Genomic DNA, 13844 nt, shown 5'->3' on the forward strand with positions numbered 1-13844 from the left:
GTAGTCAGGAAAAACGGAGATGGTCAAATCCCACACTTTTATCCGCTGGAGCTCTCTCGCACGGCGTAAAATATCAACACATTGACTATGATAGTGGAATCTGCACACAATAGCTTGTGGTCATTCACCAGGCTTGGGCTTCGGCTGAAGAGTCCAGTGGGACCGGTCCAAAAGCGGCTCCTTCTCCAGTCCAAACACCTCTTTTAACAAGGCCGCTGCAGCAGCAGTTGTACATGTGTCAGCGCCCTCTGGAACTCCGGCTATCCTAACGTTATTGCGCCGTGACCTCGACTCCAAATCCTCACATTTATTCTCTAATTGAGTCACGGTCGCAGTGAGAGAATATTTTGAAATTGTAGTTTTGTAATTAATTTTTTTCTTTGAAAAACAAGACAAAATAGTAAAAAGCACATTTTGACTATTAAATTTATGCAATGATGAAAAAAATGGTGAAATAAATGGAAAAAAACGCAAAAAAAACGTGTTCGGTATTCAGCCTCCGGCCAAGTTTTACATTATATTCGGTTTCGGCTTCGGCCAAGAATTTTCATTTCAGTGCATCCCTAATATATATATATATATATATATATATATATATATATATATATATATATATATATATATATATATATATATATATATATATATATATATAATGTGTGTGTGTGTGTGTGTGTGTGTGTGTGTGTATATATATATATATGTACAGTCATGGCCAAAAGTTTGTGATCACCAGCAATTTCATGCAATTTTTCGCAGTTAATTAGGTTTAGCTCTGTTTGGGCTAGCTATTGGGCTATTTTGTGTCTATTTGTTCTTCTTTCACCAAATATTGCCTGGTAGTCGTGGCGTCTGTTGTGAAAGTTGTGAAGTTGAGTATTTTTAAATAATAATTTATAGTTGATCGTCTGGTTTTCTGTTGCAAATACAAACATTGGAGCCCAGAACAGTTGGAGCGTGTAATGTTTTCAGACGAAAACACCTTTACTCAGTTCTACAGTTTTTGTCGGCACATGAGAAGGCCACCAATGCAAAGGCATAACCCGAAGTACGTTATACCAACAGTGAAATATGCACCGAAAGTTATAGTTTGGGGAGCAGAATCCGGTTCTGGACGTCCAGGACTGTAGATTATGCCAAAGAACACAACAATTAATGGAACACTGTATCTGAACATATTGAAAGAGAAGCTGTCAAATTTCATCAGCATTCACAGTATCAGCCACATCCAACGCGATGGTGCGCCGTGTCATAGCACAAAGGCTGTCAAATCCTGGTTAACCAAAAACCACATTCTGCTGTTGGAACCATGGCCAGGAAGTAGTCCAGACTTGAACATCGTCGAGAATGTATGGACAGTAATGAAGCAGAAGGCATCTGAGCGCAATCCAAGTTCTGAAGCCGACTTGATCAAGTGCATCAAAGAAGTATGGGTGCATGAGATAACGCCGGACTTTTGCAAGAAACTAGCTAGGTCGATGCCTCGGCGCATTGAGACCGTTATAAGAAACAAGGGGTTTCACTACAAGTACTAACATCTGACAACAGTATGTGAACAATGTGTTAAACAAGCAATAAATAATATTTTAACACTTGTTATCAGGTTGATATTCTCTTCCTGAGGCACCCAACCAGGCGCTAATGGCTATGCAAACATCAGGTATCACCGCTTTTGGCGGATGATAAAGGCGATAGATCCTTCTCTCTGACAGACTCGGATAATGCCTCTTTATTTATTTATTTATTTATTTATTTATTTATAATACTCATCTCGTCCCTATCATGTAACAATCGTGGCAACAGATTGACCCATTTATTACTGACAGGCAAAGGCAACTCAGATCCCTCTCAGTTAACCCCATTCGACGAAGACCGGCCCCTGAGGGCTCATACAAATGGCCTCTGTCTGAAAAGATCAGCGGGAGCTGATGGAGACGGAGTTGACGGAGATCTCCTTCTCCGTCTCTCTCCATCTTTTTATGGCCTCGATGTTACTTAAAGACCCATATTTCTCAACCTTGAGGTTCCATGTCTCTGTCATACGGTGTCCAGCCACCACCGAAACATCCAATACCATCAACTTTAGCAGCTCCTCCATCACCAGGTCAGGCTTGATGTATGAGTATGCAGTTGCAATCACAGGCTCTATTCATATACTCCGCTTGACCTTCCTAAGCATTTTCTCTGCCAACCGCATCACTCTGTTATGGCGGGCACAGCGGGCCTGGTGTGTGACTTCACATGCTTGGAGAACATGATTTAATGTCTCCCGCATAGCACAGGCCTCCCGGCATGTGATATCATCTGCTTTGTCAGGTCTACCGCGAGACCCTCGTGCCTTTGTGGACAGAACTCCGCCTCTAAGCTGGATTCCCCTAAGATGTAAACGGGGGAAGACTCTCATTGGTTTCTGTAGCCAGAGGTGGCTTGCCTTGTCGATCTTACCAACCGTAAGCTCTCTGCCATCGAAAGTGTCATGCAACTTTGAAGCCCACGCATGTTGGGCTTCATCCCTTGTTGTTATAACCATTCCAGCCACCCTGCAAGGGATGTTTATAATTCGCTCGATTTTCTTAAATGATTTCTGGTTGACAACGGATGCACAATATATGCTCTTGCTTGTTAAAAGCTTCTGGAATCCTGATTTCTGGGCTAGAGGGACTGATGAGCTAATGCAGGGAATCCCCAGACCACCATCTTGCACCCTGGCATGTAAATACACCACCAGGGTGTCATTTGGTAGCCTCAGCCATCTCGGGACACTAGATCTTATTAAAGTGTCCATTATCTTCATTGTGTTTCTATGTGCGTACTGGATTTTGTTGTTGTTGTTGTTGTTGTTGGCATGCTCTATAGCCGTTTTCATGTACAAATGTATAGTGATCGCAAACTTTGGCCATGACTGTGTGTATGTGTATGTATATATATATATATATATATATATATATATATATATATATATATATATATTAGGGATGCAACGAAATGAAAATTCTTGGCCGAAGCCAAAACTGAATATAATGAAAAACTTGGCCAAAGGCCGAATACCGAACAAGTTTTTAAAAATAAATTGCTTCCATTTATTTTGGCATTTTTTTCACCATTGCATAAATTAAATAGTCGAAATGTGCTTTTTACTATTTTGTCTTGCTTTTCGAAGAAAAAAATCAATTACAAAACTACAATTTCAAAATATTTATTTAACAATGAACATTTTTTTTTTCATTCCAGCAGTCATAGGCTACCAACAAGGCACAATATAACTTTAAATAAATAAATTAGTAAAATAAAAATATTTTTATGTGGTAAACTTTGAGCCCCCCTACACCTCGCGGAGTATTATAGTACTGTAGATACTGGATTTGCCTGCCCTTAAATAAATACGTCTTTACCTGCTTCCGTACTCTACTCCCTTACGTCTCGCGCCCCCTCATCGAGGTCGTGACATTCGCGCGTCTCACTCTGGTTGCTAGGCTATTTGGTCACGTCATCAAACACATCATTGTTCGGTCAAATTTATTCGGCCTTTTCAGTTATTCGGCCGAACACCAAAAATGCTTTTTTTTTGCTATTTTCGGACGAATAATTTCGGTTACCGAACATTCGGTGCATCCCTAATATATATATATATATATATATATATATATATATATATATATATATATATATATATATATATATATATATATATATATATATGTATGTATGTATATATGTATATGTATATGTATATGTGTATGTATGTGTATGTATGTATGTAGGTAGGTATATATATGTATTTTGACTTTACCACAATGGATTTAGAAATAAATTTCTAATAAACTGAAAAGCATTTCAAGCATTTTGTCTGTACTTTTCTCAGTGTTGTCCTTGTATATTGTCCACCACGGTTTGCTGCACTGCATGGGGATGCTCCAATGACTCAGAGAAAGGAGTATGAATGCATGCTTTCCCCACTGACACAGAGAGAGAAAAAAATGGTTGGCTCAAATCAGCAGGAGCACTCTAAATATAACAAAATATTACAACACCAAAAAAAATTATGTGTTAGGTAATCATACTTGAGTATATTTGCACTTTTTCACAAAGACCACACCATGGGGAAATTTAATGTTAGATTTATTAAAAACAAGGAACAGCAAAAGACCCAGGGAGCTGAGAGTGCTGTCTCATAGCAGAGAGTCTTCAGGCCATTATCTCATATTCTTAGTTGTCTTTTATCTATGTATAAAGTGTTCCCAAATACTGTGTATTTAACCACTATGGGATATGTACAGTATGTGGGTAGACAAAAAGGAGTTGAATTGGGGAAGTAAACTCAAATCACTTTGCAGGCACATTTTGAGGCAGACCAGTATTTCAGGACCAAAAAAGCCATATTTGTGCATCATCCTGTGGTCAAAATTAGGAGGGCACCTGCATCCCTGGACCTATAAACATAGAGCACATTACAGGTGACACAGGTATAATAATTATGTAGCCTTACTAATTGTAGTAATTTCTAATTTTGATGTGATATTATTTTCAATATTTAAAAATGAGCAGTATCATGTCTTCTGCCTATATCAGTTTCAAAGATTGAGGAAAGAATTGATGAGGACAGAGATATATCAATAGGATGCATTGTGAAAAAAAGCTCTCTTCCTACAATAAGGAATTTTATTCTTTATTACAGAATTAAAAGGAAATTCAAAAGGAATTATAAAATTAATTTTATTCTTTATTCTTTATTTATTCTTTATTGCACTTTTTTTTCTTACTTTATTACAGGTTCTCTGCGAGGCCAGAGGGGGGAACGATGCTCTCCGTAAAGCATGAGGGGGTGAGCGACATACAGCATGCAGCAAAGAAAAGGAGCAACATCCTCAGTGGAGCAGGAAGGTGGAGGTTTTGTTTGACTCTCATACATGGGGTGGGATTTGTGATTTCCAGTACAATATCATTTCTTTCTTTCAACTGTTCACACATAAAATTTTCAGTACACTCATACAAACCACAACTCTGATATCCATACACACACACATACACAAACAATTATAGCTGCATCATTTATTCAGTTGGTCTGCAGTGCTCTATAATAAAGCAGAATCAGAAAAAAGGAAAAGAACGTACCGGTGCACCTCAAAAAAATTTGAATATCATGGTAAAGTTCATTCTAGATTCACTGTACATAAAGATAAATATTTCAAGCCTTTTTGTTTGTTTTAATCTTGATGATTACAACTTACAGCTCATGAGATACTGGATTTTTGATTTCCATGAGCTGTAAGCCATAATCATCAAGATTAAATCAAACAAAAAGCCTTGAAATATTTCACTTTGTGTAATGAATCTAGAATATATGAAAGTTCCACTTTTTTAATTAAATTACGTAAAAAATTAACTTTTCTATGATATTCAAATTTTTTGAGATGCACCCATATCCCCCCCCAGATTTACCCGTATTATTATTATTATTATTATTATTATTATTATTATTATTATTATTATTATTATTATTTTAAATCAGTGTTTTGAAATCTTGTCAACAAAAGCCTATTAACACAGAATGCATGATTTTATACTTAAACGTCACGGGGATTAAATATTGCAGTTTGAATGGATTTCAATGGGGACATTTTTGTCGTTAAGGTCCTGGGTGTAACTATTTTGTGTAACTAGTTTAAAATAGATTTATGAAAGCAAACGAGGGTGAAATATTAAAATTCTAATAAAAATACACACCTTTTGCTAAATTTATGCTGTTTGCATTAACACAGACAAAATGATTAAAAAAGAAAAATGAAAATGACAAAAATGTCCATAAGGATGCACAAGGGGTAATTCTGTTTTGATTTTTGTTTTTAGGTGTGAATTGTACTCCGGTTTGGAAGCTTTACAGATTGAATCAGACATTATGCAACATAATTTCAGTGAATAAAATAAGTAATTTGTGAAAATACTTTGCTTTTGCTGTGAAGTTATTTCCCCTGTACGTATCCTGCAGGACACAAACACTTGTCGTGTCCTGCAGAATTTCAGATTTATCCTGCACAATAGTCTTGCAGTAATGTGGGTTTAAATAAACATGGACATAATTCCTGGAGAATATAATTCCTGCATCTAATTTTTTCCTTCATAGAATTTCTGCAGGTATTTCTACAGTTACTAGATCTGAATCCTGAATCTGAACACCTTTAGTATGTGGTAGAACGGGAGATTTGCAGCATGAAAGTGTGCCTGAAATATCTGCAGGAATCATGTTAACATGGACTAGAATCTCAAAGGAATGCTTCCAACATCTTGTGGAATCCAGTGCCATAAAGAATTGAAGCTGTTTTTAGAGCAAAGGGAGGCCCTATCCAGTATTAATATAGTGTTCCTAATAAAGTACTCAGTAAGTGTATATTGCAAAATTGGGCAATTAATATTCTTTTTTGCAGACAGTTGGCCAGAATTACAGTTTTAGACCATTTATAGTAATTAAGTTTGTACACAGTTTACCACGGGCATAACCAACAGCTCGGATAAGATGGCCATAAGTAGTTATTAAATTCACACAGGGACTGTCATATCTCTAGGCCAAACAACTCTTTGGTTTCATCTGTCCAAAGCACATTATTCAAAAAGGCCTGGTCTTTACCTATATGCTCATTGGCAAACTATAGTCTTGCAAAGGTAGTTCTTGGAGACTTGACCTGAAAAAAGTTATCTTTTAGCTTTCCTCATATGAATGCCATATAGAATGCCTCATATGATATCAACAAAAAGTTAGGTTACAGTCACACAGATTCATATAATCATTGTTTAAATGACTGCAGCCCTTTGAATGATTACGCAGCTTGAGCAAGGAAAAGATACATGGTGTGATTCCTTGGATTATTTATAACAGTAATGAAAACTTTACATAGCAATAAAATAAAATATGATATATGTTGCCCTGTGTGTGCGGAGTTTTCATGTTCTCCCTGTGCTGCAGGGAATTCCTCCGGGTACACTGGTTTCCTCCCCCAGTCCAAAGACATGCATGGTAGGCTGATTGGCATGACTAAAGTGTCCATAGTGTATGAATGGATGTGTGAATGTGTATGCTATTGTGCCTTGCAATGGACTGGCACCCTGTCCAGCGTGTACCCCGCCTTGTGCCTGATGCTCCCTGGGATCGGCTCCAGGTTCCCTGTGACCCTGAAAGATATGCGGTATAGAAGATAGATGGATGGATGGATGGATGGATGGATGGATGGATATGTCATGCTCTTAAGGAGGCAAGTTAATTATTTTAGGACCATATGGCATGTACACCTATACATTAGACACTGTTTTGTTCACTGCATATTATAAACTTATAGACAAGGGGAGTTCAAAATTCTAAAGCTGGCAAGGGTATTAGCTTGGTATTTTTCACACATCTGCATTTAGAAACATACTAATTTAATAAATGGTGAGCACGCCACAAGAGGCTATGGAAATGCAGATGGATGAAATATGAACCAAACACATGACATGAAACTCATGGCACCATTTCCTTAAATGGATTACAAACACTCACACTGGTTTCAGGTTTTGCAATGAGACACATATGTTGACGTGAAATTCCACATGGGATAAATTATAGTGTATTAAACATATATTCACCATTAGGTTACTGATGTTTTGGTGATTGGTGTTTACCCCTATATACATAAACCAAACATATAAGCCGTGGAAATTCATCAGCAGTTGTTAAATTGTCAGTTTCAACAGGATGTCTTATATTTAAAGCAATAAGTAATCATACTATCATCTTGCTGGTAGAAGTCAAATTCTATTTAAAAGGACATCCAAATATATGAAGTAAAATGCTTTTGCTTCGACAATGTGATTGCCAGCACCAAGTGTTCTTTGAGATTGATTATTTGACTAACAACCAAGCCTTATTAGACTGATCATATATAACTTCTGCTTGGCTAGCAGAACGCCACCAATATAAGTAGCTGGGAGACACAACTGCAGAACAGTCCAGTGAAATTCCTGTGTGTGGTAAGATGCAATCTAATTCTGTAGGAATACATAGTGCAGGGCATTAAATAAATAAACTATTTGTATTCAAAGAGTTGATAGAACAATGATATAATCCAATGCAACTTTAATTTCTAAGATTGTAAGAAAATCAAACGTATGATAAAAGTAACTTAATACATTTTGTATATTTGCCCATAGTTTGAGTTGGTTGAGCTGAACAAATTGAATAAGTGAATCTGAACTTTGACCTTTGAAATATGCTGTGGAACCCTGTAGAAACAGATAGTATGTTAGAACACTTGTTAGAAACAGATAGTATGCTTAATAATATGTTTAATCCAATTATACATATTTAATTACATTAATAAAAAATGTTTGTTTTACAGGATTGTGAACTGACAACTGTGAGAGCACAGGAAGGTAATTCAAACTGACATGCACATCACTATATAAATCAAGTGTTTTCCACAGGTTGAGAATTTACTTGTGGTGTTGGTTGGCGTGGTGTGTGACAGTGTGGGTTCAGTAATAAATTAGTCAAACAAAGGTTTATGAATAAACTATTTATTGCAAATGAATAACTATTCAAAATAAATAACTATCCATATCCATATGTCAACATAAATAACTGTTAAGAAAGAAATAACTACATATTAAAATACATTTTCCATTTTCAAAATCTACTAAAGAACCAACCAGCCTCTGATTTTTGATGAACATGTCAAAATAAATAACTATTTCAACAGAAAGTATATTTTCCATTTTCAAAATATATTAAATAACAAAACACAGACTGTTTTTTGACAAACATATCAAAATAAATAACTTTCAAAATAAATGACCATTTACATTATGGAATACATTTTCAAATGTATGCCTATTTGCACAGTTGGCATTGCTTGCTGGAACATTTAATTTTCCTTGGCTTGGAAAAAAGTTTTCCAACGCTTGTCTGTAGGGGTATGCTTATTGATAAGCGTGTTATCAATACTTAGTTGGACAATGGACGCTACAATTATAAACAGTGTCTGCTCCATGACTGTCCACAGCAGCAGTCACAGCAGAGTTTAGCAGTCAGACTGATCAGAGCTGTACCACACTGCCATGAGTACAAAGACGTTACTAGGATGAAAGGAGGACATCTCTCCTTGTTGGTAGTTGTACGCTCTTGATAACATTACCTAACAATAGTAAGTTGTTGTCTTAATGTATCGATGACATTAGAGCTATGGCACTTTGCACTGTGTTCAGTTTGGTGTCGAGGCTAGCTCTACCATTAGTAGACAGCTAGTTGCCATACCAACTAACATTACTGTACCCTCCTAAGTTAAAATAATATGTGTAGAGTTAATGTTTAACGTTAACACATTAAATAGGGAAATGCATACTTTTTTTTTTTTAGGCATACAATACACAAACTGCTAAGTGTGGTGTTTTTATTATCGAGTTAGGAAAAAAGTCAACTAGTAGTACCTCAGAAATAGCTGCTGCTGCGAGTCTCCCTTTGAATTTTGACGTACCAACTGAACAGCTGTGTCATGCACACCTGATATGCGCATTGTCTTGAGAAAGGTGGTGGGATGGGGCATGGGGGGGGGGGGGGGGGGGGGGGTTGTGCTGGTTGAACGTCAGCTGGATTGTGGTCAATATGAACTGACAATTTGATTGAAAAGAAAAATTTGAATTCAGATTTGATCTACCTTGGTGGGTCTTCATCTACCTGGGCGGGCCACCAAAGTAGAGCCTATGTATTGGAAACACTGAAATCTATGGAACTAGTTTTTAAAAAGAAGGGATTAGGGAGTATCATGTGCTACTTCTGAAAAACAAACTATTTTTTTCCATACTGTAATTAAAGCAACATCAGATTATTATTTTAGATAATGCTTAAAAAAAGAAAAAAAATCCATCTCTACTACATAGTACTTGAATGCTACACATAAAACACTGTGATTGTTTTTGTAAAAATAATTAAAAAATAAAAACTGTATGCAACATGTTAAAGTTTCACCAAATATTTTACTAACTTAACGCATCATTATTACAGAGAGCTGCCACCATGAGCACGGACGCAGAGATGGCCGTTTATGGCAAAGCTGCCATTTACCTCCGTAAGCCTGAGAAGGAGAGAATTGAGGCTCAAAGCAAGCCCTTTGATGCAAAGGCAGCCTGCTATGTAGCTGATGACAAAGAGCTATACCTTAAGGCTACAATCAAGAGCAGAGATGGTGGCAAAGTCACTGTTGAATTGCTTGAGAGCAAGGAGGTGATAGTTAATTATGAAATGCATAACATTCAAACTTCATAACATTATATATAGATTATATATAGGTCATTTACTCTAAATGTGCATTATTTGAGTCTTATAGTCAAGAACAGTTAAGGAGGATGATGTCCACCCGATGAACCCTCCTAAGTTCGATAAGATTGAGGACATGGCTATGATGACTCACCTCAATGAAGCCTCTGTGCTGTATAACCTCAAAGAGCGTTACGCAGCATGGATGATCTACGTAAGTTAAGCAATAGTACTATATTACATAGTAACTTCACAAGCTAGTAACAAAAGCGATTATTTCCTCCTATGAATTCATGACCAAAAGCTGCTTACTTGATAGGATTATAACACTTCTTTAGAAAATCTTGTATGTAATCATCCCTGTCCATATCTACTTCAGACCTACTCTGGACTTTTCTGTGCTACTGTGAACCCCTACAAGTGGCTCCCAGTGTACGATGCAGAAGTGGTGGCTGCCTACAGAGGCAAAAAGCGCATGGAAGCCCCACCTCACATCTTCTCTGTGTCTGACAATGCATATCAGTTTATGCTCACTGGTAAGACATATGTAATAATTAAGATATTAGATTATACTACTAACTGCTTTTTTAATATAAATTGTATGGAATTTGATTTTATTTTATTTTCATCTCACAGATAGGGAGAACCAGTCTGTCCTGATTACGTAAGTACCTGTGAGTACATAGAAATAATTACAATTCTCTTTTTTAGTATCATTAAATATTTTATTTAATGTACACCAGTGGAGAATCTGGTGCTGGAAAGACTGTGAACACCAAACGTGTCATCCAGTACTTTGCCACAGTTGCAATGCAGAGTGACAAGAAGAAGGATCAGACTTCCGGCAAAATGCAGGTATGAATTGAACTCCATTCTCAATCTTCACGGCACTCCTTTCTTGAGGGTAGGGATTTTTCGGGTTTTTATATTCTTTGTCCCTCTAATTAAAACGGAATGTAATAAAAAACACATTTAACACAATCAAAATTAACTTGTTGCAGGGATCTCTTGAAGACCAGATCATTGCTGCCAATCCTCTGCTTGAGGCCTATGGTAATGCTAAGACTGTGAGAAATGACAACTCTTCTCGTTTTGTAAGTTTGATTCTATTAAACTCAATACACTTCATCTATACTATTATACAAACTGTGAAGTTTATATACAGTTTATAACATCTCATGTTGATGCTCTGATTTCTGGTAAAACTGACACTAAATCATTTGTTTTGCTAAACCAGGGTAAATTTATCAGAATTCATTTTGGCACAACCGGCAAACTGGCTAGTGCTGACATTGAGACATGTAAGTTGACTAATTAATACATCAGTGATGGTAGTTCTACTAGTCTACCTTTTGTAGATAACATGGGCACATTTTCCTAACAGATCTGCTGGAGAAGTCTAGAGTATCATTCCAGCTCTCTGATGAGAGAGGATACCACATCTTTTACCAGATGATGACCAATGAAAAGCCTGAGCTGATTGGTAAGGAAATATAATATAAATGTTGTCTTTGCTCAGCCTACACTAGCTGAAAATTAGTTTTAACCACCATCCTTGTTCCATAGAAATGACGCTCATCACCACCAACCCCTACGACTTCCCCATGTGCAGTCAGGGTCAGATCACAGTGGCAAGCATTAATGATAAGGAGGAACTGATTGCCACAGATGTAAGGGATTCTTGCTAATAGGTCTTATGTTGAAATACTTTATGAATCCTTATGGCTCTAACTACTGTCATTATTTTACAGACTGCTATTGATATCCTGGGTTTCAGTGGTGAAGAGAAAATGGGCATCTACAAATTTACTGGAGCTGTTCTTCATCATGGTAATATGAAGTTCAAGCAGAAGCAGCGTGAGGAGCAAGCTGAGCCTGATGGCACAGAGGGTGAGACTGACCTATATTCAAGAGTTCCATTTATTATGGTCTCATAAATGAAAGCTCTGGTCCTGTGATTCAAAACACACAACATTTCAGCCATATTTTTGTCTTACTTAGATTAAAGTGTATGTATAATGTGTATAATTTTGCTACTGTTAACAGAGGCTGACAAAGTCGCTTACCTTCTGGGTTTGAACTCAGCGGATATGCTGAAGGCCTTGTGCTACCCCAGAGTAAAGGTTGGAAATGAATTTGTGACAAAGGGTCAGACTGTGCCACAGGTACATAATCGAAAGCATTAAAAAGCTTTTTGTAAATGACACAATAGGGTCAGTAAAAGAAAGCTGATGAACAATTTGTGCTTTTAGGTATATAATGCTGTGAACGCATTGGCCAAATCCATCTATGAAAGGATGTTCTTGTGGATGGTCATACGTATCAACCAGATGTTGGACACCAAACAAGCCAGACAGTTCTTCATCGGTGTGCTGGACATTGCTGGGTTTGAAATCTTTGATGTATGTGTCACGTAATTTTAAAATGTTCACTTAAAAATTTGTTTGAATCAGGTTGAAAACCTACAAAGTATTAACTTCCATCTTTCCAGTTCAACAGCATGGAGCAGCTGTGCATCAATTTCACCAATGAGAAACTGCAGCAGTTCTTCAACCATCACATGTTTGTCCTGGAGCAAGAGGAGTACAAAAAGGAGGGCATTGTTTGGGAGTTCATTGACTTCGGCATGGACTTGGCTGCTTGCATTGAACTTATTGAGAAGGTGTGGTTTCCATGCAGGTCATTATGTCTTGTACGACATTTGCAATATCTAGAATGTCTCCTCAAAACTACTTTTCTTGTACTGTAACAGCCCATGGGTATCTTCTCCATCCTTGAAGAAGAGTGCATGTTCCCCAAGGCTACAGACACCAGCTTTAAGAACAAGCTGTATGACCAGCATCTTGGCAAGTGCAACGCTTTCCAGAAACCCAGACCTGCCAAAGGCAAAGCTGAGGCCCACTTCTCCCTGGTTCACTATGCTGGTACTGTGGACTACAACATCGCTGGCTGGCTGGACAAGAACAAGGACCCACTGAATGAGTCTGTTGTGCAGCTGTACCAGAAGTCTTCTGTCAAACTGCTTTCCACCCTATACCCACCTGTTGTTGAGGGTAACTTCTTTTATTTTAAATACAGACTTAGACTAGTTACTTAGATGTATGCTTAAAAATGTAATTGTGTTTCTAATTTAATGTGCACAGAGAGCGGTGGTGGCAAGAAGGGAGGCAAGAAGAAGGGTGGTTCCATGCAGACTGTGTCCTCACAGTTCAGGGTTTGTTACACTTATAGTTCTTTAATATCAAGTTAATTCCATTTTAAAAATGAATACCAATAGTATGTTTACTACACAGGAGAACTTGGGCAAGCTGATGACCAACTTGAGGAGCACCCATCCTCACTTTGTGCGTTGTCTGATTCCCAATGAATCTAAGACTCCAGGTAAAGTTTGAAACCTAATGTCTAAAAGATAAAACTGGACTGATGTTATTGAATATTAGCAGAACTACTCCAAAGAATTTCAATGTCAGTATACCCAGTGTGAGCTGTGCAAACAACAAACACTATTGACTTGATAATTACCCCAATTCCTTTATGGTCTTTATCAGGTCTTATGGAGAACTTC

At 37.3% G+C, this 13844-nt stretch overlaps 1 protein-coding gene across 1 annotated transcript in view; it reads left to right on the top strand.

Annotated features, from left to right (window-relative positions):
- The first annotated feature begins 7936 nt into the window (after nucleotides 1–7936).
- The window catches only part of LOC108270642 (myosin heavy chain, fast skeletal muscle), a 14574-nt gene continuing 8666 nt past the window's right edge, over nucleotides 7937–13844 (top strand). Inside the window, exons 1-19 of the mRNA XM_053677101.1 lie at nucleotides 7937–7998; nucleotides 8367–8400; nucleotides 10028–10246; nucleotides 10350–10493; nucleotides 10659–10815; nucleotides 10916–10943; nucleotides 11023–11134; nucleotides 11281–11373; nucleotides 11517–11580; nucleotides 11664–11762; nucleotides 11846–11949; nucleotides 12031–12169; nucleotides 12326–12444; nucleotides 12532–12681; nucleotides 12771–12941; nucleotides 13032–13332; nucleotides 13423–13493; nucleotides 13573–13660; nucleotides 13828–13844. The exon at nucleotides 13828–13844 is cut by the window's right edge and continues 101 nt beyond it. Coding sequence (XP_053533076.1) covers nucleotides 10040–10246; nucleotides 10350–10493; nucleotides 10659–10815; nucleotides 10916–10943; nucleotides 11023–11134; nucleotides 11281–11373; nucleotides 11517–11580; nucleotides 11664–11762; nucleotides 11846–11949; nucleotides 12031–12169; nucleotides 12326–12444; nucleotides 12532–12681; nucleotides 12771–12941; nucleotides 13032–13332; nucleotides 13423–13493; nucleotides 13573–13660; nucleotides 13828–13844 — 2064 coding nt within the window. The 5' untranslated portion in view covers nucleotides 7937–7998; nucleotides 8367–8400; nucleotides 10028–10039. The remainder of the gene's footprint in view (nucleotides 7999–8366; nucleotides 8401–10027; nucleotides 10247–10349; nucleotides 10494–10658; nucleotides 10816–10915; nucleotides 10944–11022; nucleotides 11135–11280; nucleotides 11374–11516; nucleotides 11581–11663; nucleotides 11763–11845; nucleotides 11950–12030; nucleotides 12170–12325; nucleotides 12445–12531; nucleotides 12682–12770; nucleotides 12942–13031; nucleotides 13333–13422; nucleotides 13494–13572; nucleotides 13661–13827) is intronic.

The sequence above is a fragment of the Ictalurus punctatus genome, chromosome 28, assembly GCF_001660625.3.
Source record: "Ictalurus punctatus breed USDA103 chromosome 28, Coco_2.0, whole genome shotgun sequence".
Taxonomy (NCBI): Eukaryota; Metazoa; Chordata; class Actinopteri; order Siluriformes; family Ictaluridae; genus Ictalurus; species Ictalurus punctatus.